Source organism: Glycine soja, chromosome 5, assembly GCF_004193775.1.
Source record: "Glycine soja cultivar W05 chromosome 5, ASM419377v2, whole genome shotgun sequence".
In the NCBI taxonomy this organism is placed as follows: domain Eukaryota; kingdom Viridiplantae; phylum Streptophyta; class Magnoliopsida; order Fabales; family Fabaceae; genus Glycine; species Glycine soja.
In genome coordinates this window covers 28,518,334-28,539,318 of record NC_041006.1, presented here as the reverse complement: position 1 = coordinate 28,539,318, position 20,985 = coordinate 28,518,334, and the positions used below count along the sequence as shown (strand labels likewise).

Genomic DNA, 20,985 nt, shown 5'->3' with positions numbered 1-20,985 from the left:
GCTAATGTTGTGGCTGATGCACTTTCAAGGAGATATGCTCTAATCTCCATGCTTGAATCAAAGATGTTTGGATTTGATCACATAAAAGATTTGTATTCTCAAGACCATGACTTCTCTAAATTGTTTGAGTTGTGTGAAAAGGGGTCTCATCAAGGTTTCTTTAGGCATCAAGGATACTTGTTTAAAAATAATAGATTGTGTTTGCATCAAAGTTCCTTGCGTGAACTCATGATTTGTGAAGCTCATAAAGGGGGGTTAATGGGACATTTTGGAGTTGAAAAGACTTTGAACATTTTGCATGAACATTTCTTTTGGCCTAAAATGAAACATCATGTTATCAAGTTTTGGTCTAATTGCATTGTGTGTGATAAGGCAAAGTCCAAAATCATGCATCATGGTTTGTATACTCCATTGCCAATTCCTACCTCCCCTTGGACCAACATTTCCATGGATTTTGTGCTTGGTCTTCCAAGGTCCAACAGAGGCAAGGATTCAATTTTTGTGATTGTTGATAGGTTTTCCAAGATGACACACTTCATTCCATGTCACAAGGTGGAGGATGCTTGTCATGTGGTGGATCTTTTCTTCAAAGAGGTAGTGCGTCTTCATGGATTGCCTAAGAGCATTGTATCGGATGGGAATTCCAAGTTGTTGAGTCATTTTTGGAAAACATTATGGAGAAAATTTAGAACCAAGCTTCTTTTCTCCACCACTTGCCATCCTTAAACCAATGGGCAAGTCGAGGTAGTGAATCGAACACTCACAACTCCTAAGGTGTTTCATCAAAGGTAATTTGAAAACTTGGGAAGAGTGGTTACCTCATGTTTAATTTACTTATAATAGGGTAACCTACTCTACCACTTCTTTTTCTCCTTTTGAGGTTGTTTATGGTTTTAATCTTTTATCTCCTCTTGATTTAATTCCTTTACCTAATGATTCTTCTATTTTGAGCATGGATGGGCTTTCTAGAGCCACTTTTTTTAAGGATCTTCATGAAAGGGTGAGAAATCAAATTGAGAAGAAGATGGAGCAATATGCACGTCAAGCAAACAAAAGGAGAAAGTCCATGGTATTTGGACCCGAAGATTGGGTTTGGGTACATCTAAGGAAGGAAAGGTTTCCTTCACAAAGGAAATCTAAACTCCAACCTAGGGGTGATGGACCTTTCAAGGTCCTTGAGAGGATTAATGACAATGCCTACAAGATTGACTTGCCAAGTGAGTATGGGGTGGGTTCTACTTTCAATGTCGCTGATCTTTCTTCTTGTGATGTAGGTGTTTTGGATGCACATCCGAGGACGGATTCTTTTCAAGAAGGAGAGGATGATAGAGGGTTATCCAAAGAGCATAAGGACCTAGAAACACTTCATTGAAAAGACCAATGACAAGGTCTAGATCAAGCTTCTACAAGAAGAGATAGCCAAGAGGATCAAAGATGAACTACTCATCAAAGGAAAGGAAGGAGAAAATCACAAGGAATTGAATTGAAGCACGTTAAGATTACTGAACAACACGTCTGGGCTTAGCGCGCGCCGTCAAGCTTAGTGCGAGCTATCTGGCTTAGCCCAATTCCAACCAGAGGAGAAATTGGGCTCTTAGCGCACACCTTCAACGTGAATTTACGAAAATTCCTATTTTTTGTTTATTTGGGTAATGAGCTTGAGCTTAATGTAAATAAGTCTTACTAGAGGCTTAGTTATCTTCTTAAGTCTAGTTCTATAAATACTCAGAAACTCTTAATTGTAGAAACTTTTGATATAATTAAAATTAAGCTTGTGCTTAGAGAGAGTTTAGCCTCTTCTTTGATTTTTTTTTTGAAAATCAAATTGATTCTTATCAAGGAAGATATTCCTTTATGGCAAATCCTCTTTCGACTTATCGATTCTCCATGGATTGTGTCGTCGTGTTGTTCATCTTCTTCATCTTATCCATATTTTTTGTTTTTCTGTTCCTGAGTTCTTGGAAGGTCAACAATGGTGGTTCTTGAATTTTCATCCAAAACGATATGAGCCAAGTGTCCATGGCTTGGATTGCATCAGTGGGGGACTTTACTTTGGGCTTGTAGAATCCATAGCAATGTTTCTTTTGGAGAGGAGATTGCAGAGTTTCTTGTGAGCAATGGTTTGGCTAGTTCAGGGACTTATGTCCTTCTTTCTAACATGTATGCTGCTGCTGGAAACTGGGTTGGTGTGGCTAAGGTGAGATCAATGATGAAAGGGAGTGGGGTTGAGAAGGAACCTGGTTGTAGTTCAATTGAAGTTAACAACAGAGTGCATGAGTTTCTTGCTGGTGATTTAAGACACCCGAGGAGCAAGGATATATATTCGATGCTGAAGAAGATGAATGCCTGGCTCAAGGCACGCGGTTATACACCGAAAACAGATGTGGTGTTACATGACATAGGGGAACGAGAAAAAGAGCAATCGTTGGAAGTTCATAGTGAGAAACTTGCCTTAGCGTTTGGACTTATCAGTACCAGTCCAGGAGCTGCAATCAAGATTGTAAAGAACCTTCGAGTGTGTTTAGATTGTCATGCCGTGATGAAGATGATGTCTAAGATCTCTGGCCGGAAAATAATTATGAGACCGGAACCGGTTTCACCACTTTGAGAACGGTTCATGTGGGGATTACTGGCGAACATAACTCATTTTTTGTCCATAAAATTCCTTTCTTCTAAAAAGAGAAGCACCAGATTCGCTGGCATTGTTGACAGCAGCTTTGTATGTAACCGCAGCTAACGTATTAAAATTCATAAGAAAATTTAAGATCGAAGATTATATTAATATCATAATATGTCATTTATAATTTTATACTTACATCTGTTGCTTAAATCCCAGCCAATCATTACTATTCACCACTCAATTGTCAGAACTTTCATCTAATCTAACAAACAATAGTGTATCTGATTAGTGTGTACCGTGTGACATGTTTCCCGATGTTCAATCTTTCACATCTCATTGCCCAATCAAAACCTCAGCTAATATTATCTACTCCTTTCTGACGGTTATAGTGATTATTTATTAGTTCTACGACTGAAAGCGTGTAATTAGAGACGGCGTGCTTATTACAATGAATTTTCACCCCCTGGTCTAAAAATGCACCATCCCCAAAAATTAAAATTTATGCCGACATTAAAGCGTTTTAGAAGACCGCGTGAAAATCAAATTAAACCCATTCCTTTTATCGAGCTGTTGAACACGAGATTATTTATCAACCCCCCGCCCCCCTTTCCCTTTCATTAACAAGCCTTAATGGATCAAAGGGACCGAAAATGCATGCCATTTGCAGCCATCGTGCAAGAGAAAGGCAAGTAGATACAAAAAGTCTAGCGATCCTTGTACAGGATTTTGTCCAACTAAATCTATACACTTTTGCTTATTAAGAATGCACTCCTACAAACTACTTTTTAATAATGTTCTAGCAAATTACAACAGGGTCCACTACAACTATGGTTAAAATGGGTAACCTATCCACCCACCCAAAATACATTTCCACCGATCTCATCTCAAGGGGGGGAAAGAAAGAATTTAATGTACTGGTGAGGAGAAATTGGCGCTTCACAGATATTACATTCTAAAATCCAAAACGCAAACTGTATTATTAGCAAAACATGCAGCAATCTTGTCACCCTCCTTATTCCAGCAGACCTCAAAAATGCCCCCATTGCCTGTGTATGTTTTGACAATCTTGCCGTCCCTCAATGACCATATGTGCATGGATCTGTCAAGAGACCCACTAACTAGATAATCGCCATTGGGACTGAAAGCAACAGAATATACAGGATGCCTGTAGAACCAAATAAACATGTCAGGAAAAAAAAAACTAAGGCCTTGTTTGTTTAGTGTTTCCTAATTTGAAAGTGTTCATCCCCTAAGCACATTTCTGTATTCTAAAAATTTGTCCGAGCACTCGAAGAAAATCCAAAAGGAGAAAATTCTAACAATTTTTCTGTTTATTGGTTTTTAAAACAATTAATAGATTTCGGATGGGTAATTGTCTGTTGAGTAGTGTGGAATCATTTTTTAAAACAAAACAGTGAGATGGGAATCAAACATGCCATAAGTGTCTCTTTTCACCATTCCTGATTTTATACACAAATAAAACAGTTATATAAAGATCTATAGCATTTTTTAAACAAAAAATTGAAGGTTAGGATTACAGTTTACATGTTGATCAGACTCCTCTGTCTAAAACTTTGAAACAGAATACTACCCTCCCATATGAATAAACCCAAAGCTAAGAAGACCATCAAATAAATACACTCAAGCTATAAATACAGTACCTGTGTCCATCCAAGCTGTAGATGAGTTTCCCAAGTTCCACATCCCATAGCTTTACAGTTGAGTCAAATGAAGCACTGCACAAGAAGATGAGTACACAGTTTTTAAAATGAAAACTAACTTCTAAATAGTACCCAACAAAAAAGAAAAAATAGCTAACAGACACCCATCATCATAATCAAACTGTCAAGATGGATGTAAATCGTGAATAATGAACCTAATTTCACCATAAAATTAACTTACCTAGCCAACACCAGTTTATGATTAGGGTTATTTGTACCAGGACCAGTGGGGCTCCATCTGATGGTATATATCTCCTACAAAACAAATTATTTAGTTTTCCCAACAATATGCAGAATGCATAAAGAATTAAAAAAATTTAAATGCAGACACAAATAGAAAACATCCAAAACTCAGTGCACCTTGGAATGCTCCCTTAAGTCATGAAGATAAGTATCCTGCTTCATACTCCATATCTACAAAACAAATCACATATTCAATCCAAACAAGAAACGTCAAACAAACATACAGTAATTTCATAAATTACTGCATATTTCTCAGACTAAATTATTATATAAAAGAATGTATTGAAGTCTTGAAGAGAAAGAACAGAGGCATATTGAGACTGAAACCATGTGTCCGAATACAACACGGTTATAAGTTTACATAGGCTTATTGCAATTATTACAAATAAATGAAGGATATTTGGTTTCCTCTAAATCAGTGATTATGTACCTATAAACTATATTTATTACAATGAATGCAAAATATCCATACCGATTCTCAACAGTATGAATCGCAAAAACCTGTACCAGCCAAAATAACACTTTTTCGATAAACTGAGAAAAAATAGAGAGAAAACAGAGAAGAAAAAGGAAGAGAACAAAGCTGATTCTATTCATCTGAAAAGTTAGTTAGAGGTAGTTACAATCCAGGTATTTATAGAACTCTACAACAGAACTAACTATAACAGAAAGCTAACTAACTAATCCTATTGAGGTGCAGTTAGAAAAGCCCTTGTACTCCCTGAATTACTAACTAACACGAAATGGGTGCTGTTAGCAAAAGCTAACAGCCCTTACAGTAGTTATTCATTACAGAATGGGTGCTGTTAACAAAGGCTAACGGCCCTTACAGACAAAATAGAAAACTGTTTTCACAATTATACATTGGCATATACTGATACCCCCTCTCAAACTCAAGAGGGAGAGCTTTCATTGGAAACACTCTTCACATTGAGTTTGCCTCTTAGAGCCTCAAATCTTGATGAGACAGGGATTTAGTTAGAATATCAGCCCACTGATCCAGAGCTGCAACATTAACAATTGAGAGCTGTTTGACCAAAATCTTCTCTCTCACAAAAAACACATCAATCTCCATGTGTTTTGTTCGACTGTTAAAAGCTGGATTGTGAGCAATAGAAACAGCACTCTGATTATCATAAAAAAATACTGGAGTAGTGAAAGAAACTTGTAACTCTGTCAGCAGAGTATAAATCCAAGTCAATTCAGTGAAAGTTTGAGCAATATTGCGATATTCAGCTTCAATACTAGATCTGGCAGTAACCTTTTGTTTGCGAGACCACCAAGAGACTAAGTTTGGACCAAGAAAAATGGCAGTCCCTGAGGTGGAGCGCTTGTCATCCACATCAGATGCACAATCAGCATCACAGAATGCTCGAATAGCCAAGGGATTTTTAACAGAAGCAGGCTGCAGGAGCAGACCATGAAACAATGTACCTTTAAGATATCTTAGAATCCCTTTCACCACTGTCCAATGAGAATCCAAAGGAGAAGCCATAAATTGGCAAACCTTATTGACAGCAAAACTGATTTCTGGTCTAGTAAGAGTAGCATATTGTAATGCACCAACTACAGACCTATAGAGAGAAGGATCATGAAAAACATCAGCACCATGTTTGGACAAATTGCAGTTAGAAACCATGGGAGAAGAGATTGAATGAGCTTCAGTCACGTGAGTTTTGTGAAGCAAATCACAAATGTATTTACTCTGAGTCATTAAGATAGCACTGTTAAACAAATATTTGATTTTCAAACCCAAGAAGTAATCCAGATGACCAAGTTGTTTAAGAGAAAAAGCAATATTTAATCTGTTTGTGAGCTGCTGAATCAGAGTGGCTGAGCTACCTGTGAGAATTATATCATCCACATATACCAACAGATAAACAACATCCACTTGATGTCCATAGATAAATAAGGAAGAATCACTCTTGCTGCCAATAAAGCCAAACTGTAACAGAGTAGACTTGAGTCTGTCAAACCATTGCCTTGGAGCTTGTTTTAACCCATAGATAGATTTATTTAGCCTGCAGACCAGTAATTTGTCTGCAACTTCAAAACCAGGAGGTTGTATCATAAAAACAGTTTCTTCAAGAGTACCATTTAAAAAGGCATTATTCACATCAAGTTGGAACAGTTTCCATTCATAGGATAGAGCAAGAGTAAGAATAATTTGAATAGTTACAAGCTTGATCACAGGAGAGAAAGTTTCATGAAAACCAAAACCATGAACTGGATGAAACCCCTTAGCTACCAATCTTGCTTTGAACCTATTAATTGACCCATCAGCATTTTCCTTGACCCTGTAAACCCATTTACAGCCAATGGCCTGTCTGTTAGGAGGTAATGATACTAAGTCCCAGGTATGATTTTTCAGCAAGGCATCATACTCCTGTTGCATAGCAGTGAGCCAATCTTTGTTTGCTAGAGCTTGTTTCACAGTTTTAGGCTCAGAATGAGTGAGAAAAAGTGAAGGATGTAGTCTAGGATTGTGAATATCAGATTTAGACCTTGTTTGCATAGGGTGGGTATTGACTGGGATAGAGTTAGGTATAGACACAGACTCTGAAGCAGATGAAGAAGGGTTAGTAGACTCAGAATGTTGAGGCTGAACAGAGATGGATGCAGAAGTGGAGGGTCAAGGTACAGAAACAGTAGTGATGGGGAATGAGCATGTAAGGGTGAAAAACCTGGAGGAACAAGAGGAGCAGAGCTTGAATTAAGAGGTTATGCTTGAGATGTCTGAGGAATATAGGCAACAAAAGGTGGAGAAAGGTTAGGACTTAGGCTAAAATAAGAATCAAGATTTTTCGTGGAATTAGAGGAAGAAGGAAAAAGATTAGCATAGGAAAATCTCAACTCATCAAACAAAACATCCTTAGATATGTAAATTCTACCAGAGGATGACAAGCACTTGTAACCCTTGTGAGATAAGGAATAACCCAAAAACAAACACTCTAGAGACCGAAAATTGAGCTTGTGTGTATGATATGGCCTTAGTAAAGGAAATCAGGGACACCCAAAAGTTCTAAGAAAATGATAATCAGGCTCTTTATTAAACAAAGTAACAAATGGAACAGCAAACTTGAGAGAAGTAGTGGGAAGCCTGTTAATTAGATAAATAGTTGTAGTAAAGGCATAATCCCAAAATTGCAAGGGTAAAGAAGCATGATGCATCAAGGTTAAAAACCCAAATCAACTATGTGTCTATGTTTTCTCTCAACCACACCATTTTGGTGATGAGTGTAGCGACAAATAAGTCTATGAGAAATACCAAAAGAGACTAGAAGACTAGAGAAAGGTCTGTATTTACCTCCCCAATCCGATTGAATACTTTTGACTTTGGTGTTAAGTTGTAACTCAACCATTGACTTGAAGTTTTGAAAAACAGAAATGGTTTCAGCCTAGGACTTTATAGGAAATATCCATGTATACCTAGAGAAAGCATCAATGAAGGAAACATAATATGTATAGCTAGCATAAGAGGTAACATGGGAGGGTCCCCATAGGTTAGTGAAAATGAGTTCTAAAGGTGAATAAACAGAAGTTGAACTATGAGAGGGTAACCTATGAGATTTACCCATACAACAAGAAGAACAAAACTCTGTGATGTTTTTATTCAGTTGAGAAATATTACACTGTTTGAGAACAATTTTCATTAAATGACCATTAGGATGTCCTAACCTAGCATGCCAAAGATTAGCACTACTGGAAGAGGTAACATCAGAATTTGAAACAATATTAGAGGTATTATTGATAGTAGCAGCTGAAGTAGAAAACTCAGCATTTGGAACAGATGCAGAAGTGGACATCAGCAGAGAAGGATTGCCTTGAAGCTTGAGGTTGTGAAAAGAGAGTCCATCAACACCAACCACTCCTTGTAGGAGAATTTTATTGGCCTCCTGAGATTTCACAAGACACAAATGAGGGTGAAACTCAAAGAAAACAGAGTTGTCTTTAGCAAATTGACTCACACTTAACACATTATTCAAAATTGAAGGAACATGTAACAACTTATGAACCTTAAAGGTTATGGTAGTATCATTAGGAGAAACAAAAACTGAGGAACCAGAGTTGGAGATACTTAAACCTTCACCATTGCCTATCAAAATCTGCTCAGGTCCATCAAAATGAGTAAATTGTTTAATATTTTGAGAATCACCAGTAACATGAAAACTGGCTCCAGAATCTGGTATCCAAGTGGAGCCAGATGCATCATTACCATGAGAGGAGGAGTTTGTGAGCATGGCACTAGGCTGACTGCGACCAAGAACAGTGGACTTAGCATTGGGATTGACCCAAGTATTGGAGGATCTGGTTGAACCAATAGAATAGGGGATACGTTGCAGCGTGGTGGGATAAAAAAATGTTAGGGACTCATGTGGCTGAAAACCAATATCAGTTATGAAATGACCGACATTAGCATTGTGCCCATACTTAAGACAGATTTGGCACTGAAAATTGGCAAATCGGCCACCTCCACGGCCTCTGCCAGAACCACCGCTACCACGTCTAGAATTTCAATCAGAAAAGGTACCGCGACCACTGCCACAGTCATACAAGCCTCGAGAGCCACCGGAATCACTGTTTTTGTAAGTGTTTGGCTGCGCATAGTGAGCATGGTTTCATGACCATGGAGAAGAGCATCTATTTCTGCAATTGACAGAGTGTGCTTCTTACTCTAATTGACAGAGATTACTAGTGCATAATCAGATGATAATCCTTCAAGGAGCGCATCAACACACTCTTCATGATGAACAGGAACACCTACACCAGCTAGTTCGTCTATGTATCCTTTGATATTCATCAATCAATTTTCCATCAAAAGTGATGGCATGCATCGCAGTGCAGAGTTGACACGCAGAGACTTAGTGTGGAGACTGAAATATTCATGGATTTCGTCCCAAACCTGATAGGAATGGTTGGAACCTAGAACTCTTGACAACACAGACTTCGAAAGTGTAGATTGCAGCCAAACAAGAAGCGTTTGATCTTGAACTTCCCAGGTTTCATACTCTGGATTGATGCGATCAGCAATACAATCATCCTCAGTGAGATAACGAGGCAGAACGACCGGATTAACGAAAAACCGCTGCAACTTGTGCAATTTGAGCACCGGTTGGACGTATTGTTGCCAGTGGAGATAATTCGAATCATTAAGCTTCTCTGCAATAGAGTTAGGGAATGACTGAGAAATGAGATTTGACGGAACGGAAGCCATGAAAGCATAGAACAGGACCTTGAAGAAACAGTGATTACGAAAAAATGGCCCTAGATACCATTTTCGATAAACCGAGAGAAAAATAAAGAAAACAGAGAAGAAAAAGGAGGAGAACAAAGTTGATTCTATTGATCTGAAAAGTTAGTTAGAGGTAGTTACAATCCAGGTATTTATAGACCTCTATACAACAAAACTAACTATATAACTAACTCTAACAGAAAGCTAACTAACTGATCCTATTGAGGTGTAGTTAGAAAAGCCCTTGTACTCTATGAAGCACAGGGATGCCTGCTAGGTGGCGTTCCCTGTTTCCAATACTGCACAGAGACACGGACGGGGACGGGACGGGTACGGCATGGGATGACGTTAACTTACTAGGTACGGCTGACCAAGACGGGGATGGCATGGGGACGACGGTGGTCTACACGCACGTCCCCACAGTCCAATGTTTTTAAAAAAAAAAAAAAGGAAAAACGTAAAAAAGAGGAAAGAAGCTAAAGAAGAATCAACAAAATCGGGACTTTCACCGGCGCAGACTGGTAGAACATGACGGACGAAGGTTGCGCCAACGGAGGAGGCCGCAGGATGGTGGGGATGACGCAGAGGAGGAGGATGAAGAGGAGGCAGAGGACATTGATGCCTTGTGCTGCAAAACGTTTCAGAGGTTGTGCAAGGTTTTGTTCTCGGGGAGAGCGGCAAGGATGCCATAGGAATGGTTGTGGAGGTTGTTGTTCGGAGTGGCAGAGGAAGACGATAATGAGGAAGAGGAAGAGTGGAGGCGCTGTGTTTGGAGTGGCGGAAAAAGATAATCACTAGGCTTTTTCTTTTCGCTTTTAATAAAAAAATAATTGTCTCACATGTTAAAAAAAATTGGTAACTAAAATGGACGGTTACCATTTTTTTAATATAAAAAAGGAGTTACCCTCAATAATTTTATTTGGTACACATAGATTGATCTACAACTTGCTTAAAATGCATATGAAACACTATTTTTGATGTTTTATTTTATATGTTGTTCTAGATATTGAACTAAGTTGTATGGAATACTTTTTAATGTTAATATCACACTTTGTTTTATTTTGATAGACCATTGGATTATCTTTAAGTTTATAATATGTTAGTGTTGCTACTTATTTCTCATGTTTTTTTTAAATAATAAAAAATATTAAAAAAAATTCCATTTCCTAACTGTACCCATATCTTGAGATTTCTAGATTTACCGTTTACCGTCCCCGTTCCCGTTTTGGTGCATCCTAGCTTGTACTCCCTGAATTACTAACTAACACAAAATGGGTGCTGTTAGCAAAAGCTGACAGCCCTTACAATAGATATTCATTAAAGAATGGGTGCAGTGCAGTTAGCAAAGGCTAAAAGCCCTTACAGACAAAATACAAAACTGTTTTCACAGTTATACATTGACATATACTGATAACACTAAATATGGAAGTATAACATTGATAAGATCACAAAGTTAATTATTAAGAGGTCAACTATTACCTTTGCTGTGATATCATCAGAACAGGAGGCCAGCAATGAACCTGTGGGATCCCATTTGACACAATTAACTTCACCCTGTAAAATGAAGTAAAGTCATTAGCGATGAAAAGTCTTGTCCAATAACTATATTGTGTTCCAATAGAATATCTCAAACTATTTGCTATATGGACACCCAACAGAAAATATTCAGATCTTTGATCCTTTAACCTAAGTCAACTACATAAAATGCAAACAAGTAGACCCTATAATCTGGTTAAGTGAGATTTTAACTGATCAAACCAAATTACAAACTGAATTTGCTACCCAATTAATTCATATAGTGCTGGTCATTTGAAATACAACTAAATAGTAGAGCAACTCAGGAAGTCAGGATTCATCTTGAAAGCAGCTGCCCACAGTTATCCACTTACCTATATAGGGTGGGTTTGTTCAAACTTAAAAAAGCAACTTCAAAATAAACGCTTTTTATATAAGTGTTTTTTTAATAAGAAAAAAGGATTTGCTTCTTTAAAAAAGCAGAAAACTGCTTATTTCAAGTAAAAGCAGTTTAGGCAAACACATCAGAAAACCATAAAACTGTTTATTTTATTTTCAAAAGTACATATTTTAGAAAATAAGCTTAAACAACCTAGCCCATAGTTAACCTTGCCTGACATTTTTAACTTTAGGGGATGAACCCTTCCTCACAATAGTGTGTAATTTCAGCATTGAAAAATATCAGAATATAGTTAGTTCCACAAAATAAGGACTCATGAACAAACCTGGTGCCCAGTAAAAGTTTTTATAGGGTGGGTTTCTCCAATTTTGCAAACATGTATCATATTGTCTGTGGAACTTGTGGCAAAAGACACATTGTTGCGCCAATCAACATCAAGTGTTGGACCTAAACAATATATCAACCCAAATTAAAAAATCATTCATAACATTTGAGAAAATTCTCACCAAGAGCTCTTTTTATAGAATTCTCCCTAGATTCTATATTCAAATTTTGCACCTGAATGAAATTCAAATTGTTGTTTCCATTCTTCTGCCTTCACATCCCACACAATTGCAGTTTGATCACAACTTCCAGTCAGAAGATAATCTCCTTTCTTATTCCACTTCAGAGAGAATATTGGTCCCTTGTGTTTGCTTAATGTACTCTTCAGTTCACCTAGTCATAGATAGCACAAAACGGTCAAAACAACTATCATAATAGAAGTCCCAAAGAAGATTCAAAATACACCCAGAGTCAACTTAAAGAAATCAACAGTATTGTTCAATAATGCAACTACAAATATCAGACATTAATATACCCATTGAGGATACTCTGACTAGACAGATAGACACATTAAAAAAAAGTGCACATGCAGGCAGCCATAAACTACTAATTGTAAGACAAAAAAATAATATTTTTAGCCCTCAAATCAATCAGTGATGTTTCATTAAATCAACTCCGTGGCTGAAAAACATTACAGGAGAAGAGTAATGTTGCTCCCCTATCATTTTGGATAGAGAAATTCACAACTGTGTCACCAAGCTACTATATGATTAATGGTTTACCATGTCCACAGCTCACTACTGAAATAATCATGACTTATAACAAAAATGATTGTGACTATCGAGAGTCATTATTTATAATTTAAAACTATAGCCAACGAACAACTCTTAGCCCACCAGAAGCCTCGTCAGCCTTTCCTGGCCCTTTCTCAGTTACCACCTTGTCAATTTACCCTTGTTTGGGTAGTGGGTCTGAATATCATCCTTGGAGATTTTGGAGTTTAAACTCCCTTTTACCGCAAGATGACATATGATAGGTCAAATGATGGTCCTGTATTCACAACTACCACCCTCTGCACAAGTTTACCTTTTGGTCTATACTTCACTGTATGTCGAGGCATGGAAACTCAGTGGTTCACAACACAAGAAACGTTCATTTTGGAAATAGAATCCAGAAATGAAAATAACAAAATAAACATGTTTTCAAAAAGTTTAGAAATTGAAAATGAAATTTTTTTTTCTAAAAATGAGCATAGAAAAACTCTTCTGTCTCCCTTAAATTTGGAGGCAAAATAATTCAATGTTTCCATTCCCCATCTCTGAAGAACATAAATATAAGTATTCACTACCTTCCTGTCCCCTTTACCTTTTTTTTTGTTTTACTTTAAGTCTTCAACCATACTACCATAGTCATAGTACCATACAATGTGAGAGCCACAAAGACTAACAAATACAAACATCAACACCTAAATTATATAGGCCGCTTCTCACGAAAAGGGTGCTTCTCTGATCCAATTTGCTAGGGACCCCACAGAACATATCATTGCCTTTCTAGCCAAGCCTTGCCATCATGGCTCAGTTGTTGGACCTGCACCGGATATTCAGACTAAGCATTTCACCCCTTAAGGCTTGATTCCACCACTCTAAGGGGCTGGTTGGCAGTGTATCCTCTGCAACTTATCCCGTGTAAAGCTGCTGCCACCGATAGGGTATGTGTTCACCACATTTTGCTGCTGTCTGGCTTGTTTTTGCTCTATTCAATCTTATTCCTACACAGGTTGCTGAGTTGCTGGGGTCATTTGGATAGGTTTGCCTGTGCTTGCCACTATTTGGCAGGGTTTATTTTATTTACAACAAGCTGAGAGCTTAATAGCCTTAGCTAGATGGGAGTGTTAGAATATTAACATTATTACATTAGTAGTAATGTTAGAATATATAGGGTTTGTTTTTAAACATCATTTTAGAATATATGTATATATATATAGGCAACTACATTTTAGTTAGATTATATTAGAATAATCAATTGCCAATTACTACGCAAGAGATATGTTTTGTCAGCTCTCAGCTGAGATTACTCTCTAATTGAATGTAAAGCAATCAATAATGCGTTAATGACCAGAGCATGAGTGTAGCCTAACACAAGTTCTCTCAATATATTTGTCTCTAGTAAGTTGTAACGATCATTCGCGTAACTCAATATTTATCAGCAGTTAAGCAAAATGAATGGATTAACATTAAGTTCAATGTAAATGTGAATCTTTTGTTGTTCCTAAACATATTCCCTCAAACAAATAACAAATATAAGTCTCCCAAGCACTAAAACTTATAGCAACTTACACTATGCAAATAACAATTCAGATTCTTCCTTTGTTATCATGATTGTAGAAGTAAATGCATACATAAACAGGAAGCAATTGCTCACCTCCCCAGGTCACTCTCCCAAGGCTTCGAAGATAGCTAAACATTCTCACCCACCCCAATAACATAATAGGCAACAAAAATATGATTCCAAAGGCATTTTTTAGTTCGTCTCATCCTAAAAGGCTACTACTACAGAATCTAAGGTTACAAAAGAATGACCTACCATTGGTGGTCCAAATTCTTGCTTGCCCATCATATGAACCAGTTGCGAGAAGTGTCCCTTCCCCCTGTACAACAGCCCCCAAAGTGAACTCTCCATCATATGGTGTAAATCATTACTAGCAAATATTACAGAAAATAACCTTCAAGATAAAATATCTTGTCACACGAATAATACATAAGCAAAGCCAAAAAAAAAATTTAGTGGTCCCTACAACTTTAGCTTAACTAACAGCAACTCTTAAGTCTAGCTCTGAAGGATTCTTCATTTGAAAGTAAATCTTATTATTATATGGTAAGAAAAAATTGTATAGTATCTTATAATATATCCCCCTTGCTTTATTGGAGGGGCAAGGGCTTTACACAATAACAGTGAACACAAAATAAAGCTTCGGTATTAAACATAGAAATACAAGTAATTGTCTTGGATTTAAATTTAACTTGAAATCATTATATGCAACTGAACTCACATTCCAGTCAAGTGTAGTAACATCTTTACTCTTTTCATTTGTTTTACCCCTAACATGCTTCAACACCAACACATTCAAAGGGCCATTCTCTGAACCAGGCTTACATCTCCCTTCTGCTATTGTCCAGATACGAGCTGTCGAATCTCCAGATCTAAAAGTTGAAATGATCATGGTAGAGTGAAAGAATATTCTATGAAGCCCAAAATTGAAAGGTATAATCATTAAAGTAATCTTTAAAAGTGTTTCAGAAACCCAACAAAAAAAAGAAGTTAAACCAACTGCATGGCAGTGCAACAATGATAAAAAAAAATAGGATAACAAGGAAAAGTAAAGTCAGAATTCATCATCTAAACACAAACTATCATGTCCATTAACATAAACACACATCTCCAGAGCTTTATTATAAAATTTGAGGCCTTTTGATCCTGCTCAAGCTAATTTGTCTCCTAACAATTTTAAATTCCAGAAGTTATTAAAATTTTGTAAATTTTGATTAGATTCATAATGAATAAATTGCAAGATTCATATTACTCTTGATACCCAAATGTCTGTCACAGTTTAACCAATTTCTCAACCACAGACATTACATTACATACCTTACATAACCCATATGCAAAATATGGTTGAGAAAGACAGAAAATTCAGGCCAACTTTTGAATCAATAACTTGAAAAAGAAGGCTCAAATAGCCAAAAAAATAAAAAAAAGAACTAAAGAAACATGCATCCCCTAGGCCTTTTATTTCAACAATGCACGGGTATGGGATGCCGATGAAAATTGATGAAATGTAAATAATTGGATATCATTAAATAATTTAAATCATTTGAAAGTTCTTCATGAAATCCATGAACAAATGAAAAGGATTTAGCAGAAGCCATTGACAACAATTAATGAAAATTGCTATTTAAGAATTATAATTACCAAAGTACACTATGAAAGCAGTTAATTCCAGACTGTTTAAAATCCCAGATAGCAGTGCATAGCAGTCAGCCCAAAACACACTATAGTGCAGGAAAGCGGATAGCAGGATAACCGCTATTCTGAAAAAAATTATATAGTTTATATAATGTATAGTAATAAATTCTCAAAAATAATAAAAATTACTCAAAATTCATGACAATGACATTCAAATTAACAAAAAAAGATATAGGTGTCTTAAACAACATATACAAGTAAATACAAAGAAAAGTCAAATACAAGTTTCCTAGATAAGAATCATTAATCACCCAATCATCATCTTATAGAAGAATTCTTTATCACTCTCACTACTAATACAATGGTAGATTTCATTTTTCGAAATTGAAATCCCAAAAATAGCCCCCCAAAAGGCCCTAGTGTCTCTGTTCAAAGGGCATTTTGGAATCAACACATAGCACCGCAATCCCATCCACTATGGTTGCTATTCCGCCTGCTATTTGGTCCACTACAGCAACTACACTTAGCTACTCTGCTACAGCAGCCCCTGTAGAGGCCAGGGGACACTACGCCGCTATAGCAGCACTAAAGCACATTATTTAAAACCCTGATTCCAGAAACACCAGTTTTTTAAAACATTTCACATGGATTTTATTTTCCATTTTATAAAGAAAAACAAGTTACAAATTACAATTTCAGAAATTGAATAACAAAAGCATTGTTTCCAAACAGGAATAATTAAGTAAAAAAAAATAATAATAACTGAATGCATTTAGTTGTCCTCAATTAAAAAGGAAATCAAACAAAAATGGAAACATTACAAATGGAAACCCAATATGCACAATTTTTAATATTATGTGCATTATCCATTAAGTTACGCATATTTTAATACATATTTTTATGCCAAAATAAATCATTCATGTAGATGCCTACCCGGATGCAAGAAGAGATCCTGTAGGGCTCCATGCACAAGCACACACCTAAAAACAGATGGTGAACAGTCCAATTACAGAGTTTAACAGAAGAATCACTAGATGAAAAGAAAATTTAGGAAACAAAAGCAGCATTGAAGATATACTTCACCTCTGAAGTATGACCTTCCAAAATTGTCACATCTGAACTAGGAATTCCACATAGCTGAGATGTTGATGTTGTAGAGATGTCCATTGGTTCTGGCCCTATTAAAGCAAATAGAAAATTACTATGAAGGAAGAATATTATAACTGAAACAAACCACTAGCCTGTATTTTTGTGTAACACTGACACATACCCTGAAATACCCCTATTAACAGCATTTTGGGGCAAGGGACTATAGTGTGAACACTTGCAACTATGATAAGCAATTACATAAAACTGGATAAAATTATTTTAAAAGAATCATATTTGCAAGCAAACTACAATATCAAGGGGTTATTTTTTAGTCATTTGCCATTAGTCAGTAAACCACTCCTACTTCATAACCCAACCATAATATCCAAGCAAATATATTATAAATTTTAGAAGGAGCAAACAATGATAGAAACATGTAAAGATGAACAGCAAATAAGGGATAACAAAGGAAAATGGCTAATGAAACTATTTGACGAAATTTAGGACAAATTTTAATAAAAAAAAATGCAGCTAAGTACCAAACATGCAAAAAAGAACATATTCTACATAAGACATCATAAGCCATTTCCCCTGAACAGAAAATTACCTCCAACTGCTCCATTCTCTTCAAGCTTTACAGGAACCCTATCTTCATGATCCACGAACATTTCTCTGACAGTCTGATCACCATGCTGTTGTTCTCGCTCTTTATCATTTTCTATCTTCTTCCTATCCTTTACAACTTCTTTCTCTCTTTCACGTCTATCCTTTTCAACTTCTTTCTCCTTTTCGCGTCTATCCTTTTCAACTTCTTTCTCCTTTTCGCGTCTATCCTTTTCAACTTCTTTCTCCCTTTCACGTCTATCCTTTTCAACTTCTTTCTCTCTTTCACGTCTATCTTTTTCAACTTCTTTCTCCCTTTCACGTCTTTCCTTTTCAACTTCTTTTTCCCTTTCACGTCTATCCTTTTCTCTTACCCGTACACGTTCACCTTCATGCTCCTTTTCAAATTCCTTCTTTCTTTCCTTCTGTAGTTTTTTTCTTCTTTCACTTATCATTTGCCTAAGTTCATGCACATCTTTCGTGATAAGATCCAAAGGTTGTAAGAATGAAAAATCTTCTTCCAGGTCTGCATCACACTGGCAGGCTTAAAAGAAACATTGATCAACATGAAACCTAGGGCATAAAAGCTTACAAAGGTCTACTCAAATGGATGAATGTTAAGTTGATGGTAAATCAAGAATGCAAAAAGTAGAAAATGCTAACATTACTCAAGTTGGCTTCCATCTCAAAGTACTGTAGACCCTTCTGAACAAATGTAACAAGAGCACCTGACGGCACCAAATTTCCATCAATGGAGCATTTGTTAATACCAGCTTCATAACCAAAAGTAAAAGCAGCATGCGTGAAACCTGCAGTAGTGACGTAGCACAAGTAACCAGTAAAGCAATTCAGATGCAGACTGTAGAGTGATTTCTTAAATATCAAAAGCTTCATATATATGGAAAGCATGACTTTTTATTTTCCAGTAAACAAATTATGTTATAAACTCAACCTCATGAAGTTTTCCAAATTCTGATGAATGCCCTAGTCTATATGACTCCTCTAAGACAACAGCACCAACATATATCATCATAAAATAACTTCAGACATCAAATTTTAAAAAAAGTGAAATCAACATCAGCAATTACATTAAAACAAAGTGTAAATCACAAACAATCGTATAACATTCTTCAATTTCAAACAGATATTTTGAAGGACCAACTCTCCCAAAAGCTTAAGTTGTTATCTACAAGTAACAACAACAGCAACAACCAAGTCTTTTCCCACTAGATGAGGGAAGCTACAAGGATCAAACAATGCGATAATGTTTTGTCATAAATCATATCTATAGACAAACTTTGACCTCTAAATCCTTCTTGATATTTCGCCTACATCTCCTTTCTTTGTCTCCTCTACCCCTAGCGGTTGGGTTTGATAGGTATCAAGTAAAGATAGGAAAAAGGGCTGAAAGTATCTGTATTATTTACATATTCAGGTCTGGAATTAAGGACCAGATCCTGAGACATATTACTGTTTACAGTATAAATAAACGGGGAAGACAACAATAAGAGAAACTTTCCTTAGGCACTTTGAGAGGCATAAACTCTACCAAGGATCCTAAACCACCTCCTCCCACCTCTCTCCACTTATACCGCTATTGTGTTATCACACTTTTCCCACTTATCCCCCCTATTTCCGCACACTACTACTACATAGTTAGTCACTCCTTTCTCCCTTTGGCCCTTCTCAGATACACTTCGAAAATAACAGGCTTATTTGGGCCTGTATCAGGTTTACACTCCACCAGGTCTACTCGCCTTACTAATACTTCTATAGGTCATCTCCACATAAGCTTGTAGTGTGTAAAATGCAATGCTCACTCATACCATGAGCTAAATTTAACTTTCATTTAACAGAATGCAGACAGCAAAGATCAAACACAAAACCACTTAGTCATAGGAGATCTAATATTCTAATATCATGTTGAATAGGCACAGAATGGTTTTATATCTATCATATTATATCGTATGTTATGCAGTTCAGAACGACAGTTAGTCCAAAAAGACCAAGCAAACACTTATTCTTCAAACCATGAGAATCATTTTCTAAGTTGTCTCAAGCGCTCAGTTCCATATAGCTCAAAGCTCCATCAAGCTTCCTTTCAATCAATAATAATTCAACCATCCTTTTGCAAATATAATCTGAACTTATATCAACCACAATCAAAACATATTTAAGTAGGAGAAGGCGAGCAGAAACAGTTAAGCTCGTCATAGGCCTCATTTTCATTGACTATACAGTATACGCATCTCAATCAGTATAAAATGAACAGCAACCAATTCCAAAAACCAGCAGCACCACCTCATTATCAACATACAACAGCAGTCTCAATGTGTCTTAACTAAAAATCATAACTCATAAAATAAGCAGAGAATTTCAGAACAGCAAACATCAACTTAACACCACATTTATTATTTTTTTCAGTAGCAGATCTAACAAATTCCAGTCCTCCTTATATCTTCAACCGGGAAAAAAAAAAAAGGTTAAGGACCAATTTTTTCCCGCGTGACTAATTTTTTCTTTTCTCATTAATCAAACCCTAATCCGCTGAAGCAACATTGAAACGCCCAAACCAGCTCGAAAATGTCAAATTCAAAAGAAATTAAAAAAAAATCATACTCCTCGAAACATCTAGAACCTTAACATCTTACAGACACACACACACGAGAGAGAGAGAGAGAGAGAAGTATACAACATATCGATAGGTTTTGAAACATGAACAGAGAGAGAAAGAAAAAATGAAGCGCAAAGAAACCTGATTCTTGAAGGTGAGGAAAAACTAGGTAATTGACGACATCTTACAGACGCATACACATACAAAAAAAAAAAAAAGGAGACAAGTATATAAACATATCGATGGGTTTTGAAACTCGAAAAGAGAGAGAGAGAGAGAGAGAGAGAGAGAGAGAGAGAGAGAGTGAGAAGGAAAGGAGAAGCAAAGAAACCTGATTCTTGAAGGTAGCGATAAACGAGGTAATTGAGTTCAGCGGAGGAGATGGAGGCCATGTTCTCCGAGAAGCGAGAACGGTTCCGCTACAAGACCATGAGAGAGAGAAGAAGAAGAGAAGGTGAAGGTGAAGGTGAAGGTGAACCAGGCAATTAGAAACTGCCACAGTCACGCTCACCCGGTCGGGTTGGGTTTTTCGGTTCTATCCGCCTCTGTTACTTTTACACCGCTTCCGTTTCTTCTTTCCCGTTTATGCTTCGCCTCCGTTTTCTTTTTAACATGTTGATGATTTTTTTTTTAAACCTAAAATAATGTTCATGCCATTGC

The 20,985-nt window shown here is 36.7% G+C and overlaps 1 protein-coding gene across 3 annotated transcripts; it reads right to left on the bottom strand.

The window, feature by feature from the left end:
• Positions 1-3,251: 3,251 nt before the first annotated feature.
• LOC114412446 (WD40 repeat-containing protein HOS15-like) lies at positions 3,252-20,944 on the bottom strand. Of its 3 annotated transcripts, XR_003666748.1 has the most exons (15): positions 20,657-20,944; positions 18,375-18,520; positions 17,716-18,247; positions 17,103-17,197; positions 16,953-16,999; positions 15,106-15,256; positions 14,640-14,703; positions 12,291-12,449; positions 12,058-12,179; positions 11,297-11,371; positions 8,408-8,480; positions 4,702-4,755; positions 4,523-4,596; positions 4,282-4,356; positions 3,725-3,785 (listed from the first exon to the last, which is right to left on the bottom strand). XR_003666748.1 is itself a non-coding variant. In XM_028376344.1 (14 exons), exons 1-14 carry the CDS (start codon positions 20,715-20,717, stop codon positions 3,566-3,568), a joined length of 1,875 nt encoding a protein of 624 aa, XP_028232145.1. In that variant the 5' UTR covers positions 20,718-20,941; the 3' UTR covers positions 3,252-3,565. The 3 variants fall into 3 exon arrangements, 2 of the variants coding, with proteins under 2 accessions (XP_028232145.1, XP_028232146.1); XM_028376344.1 differs by lacking the exon at positions 8,408-8,480 and having other exon boundaries at positions 3,252-3,785; positions 20,657-20,941; XM_028376345.1 differs by lacking the exons at positions 8,408-8,480; positions 20,657-20,944 and having other exon boundaries at positions 3,252-3,785; positions 17,716-18,255; positions 18,375-18,491.
• Between the last annotated feature and the right edge of the window lie 41 nt (positions 20,945-20,985).

Excerpts from the sequence above, each read along its gene's own strand:
- LOC114412446 (XM_028376344.1), bottom strand. The coding sequence starts at position 20,717 with ATGGCCTCCATCTCCTCCGCTGAACTCAATTACCTCGTTTATCGCTAC. Across the intron at positions 17,000-17,102 it reads TGGAAGGTCATACTTCAGAG|GTGTGTGCTTGTGCATGGAG; the intron begins GTGAAGTATATC and ends ATCTGTTTTTAG. Across the intron at positions 4,357-4,522 it reads CATAAACTGGTGTTGGCTAG|TGCTTCATTTGACTCAACTG; the intron begins GTAAGTTAATTT and ends CTTCTTGTGCAG.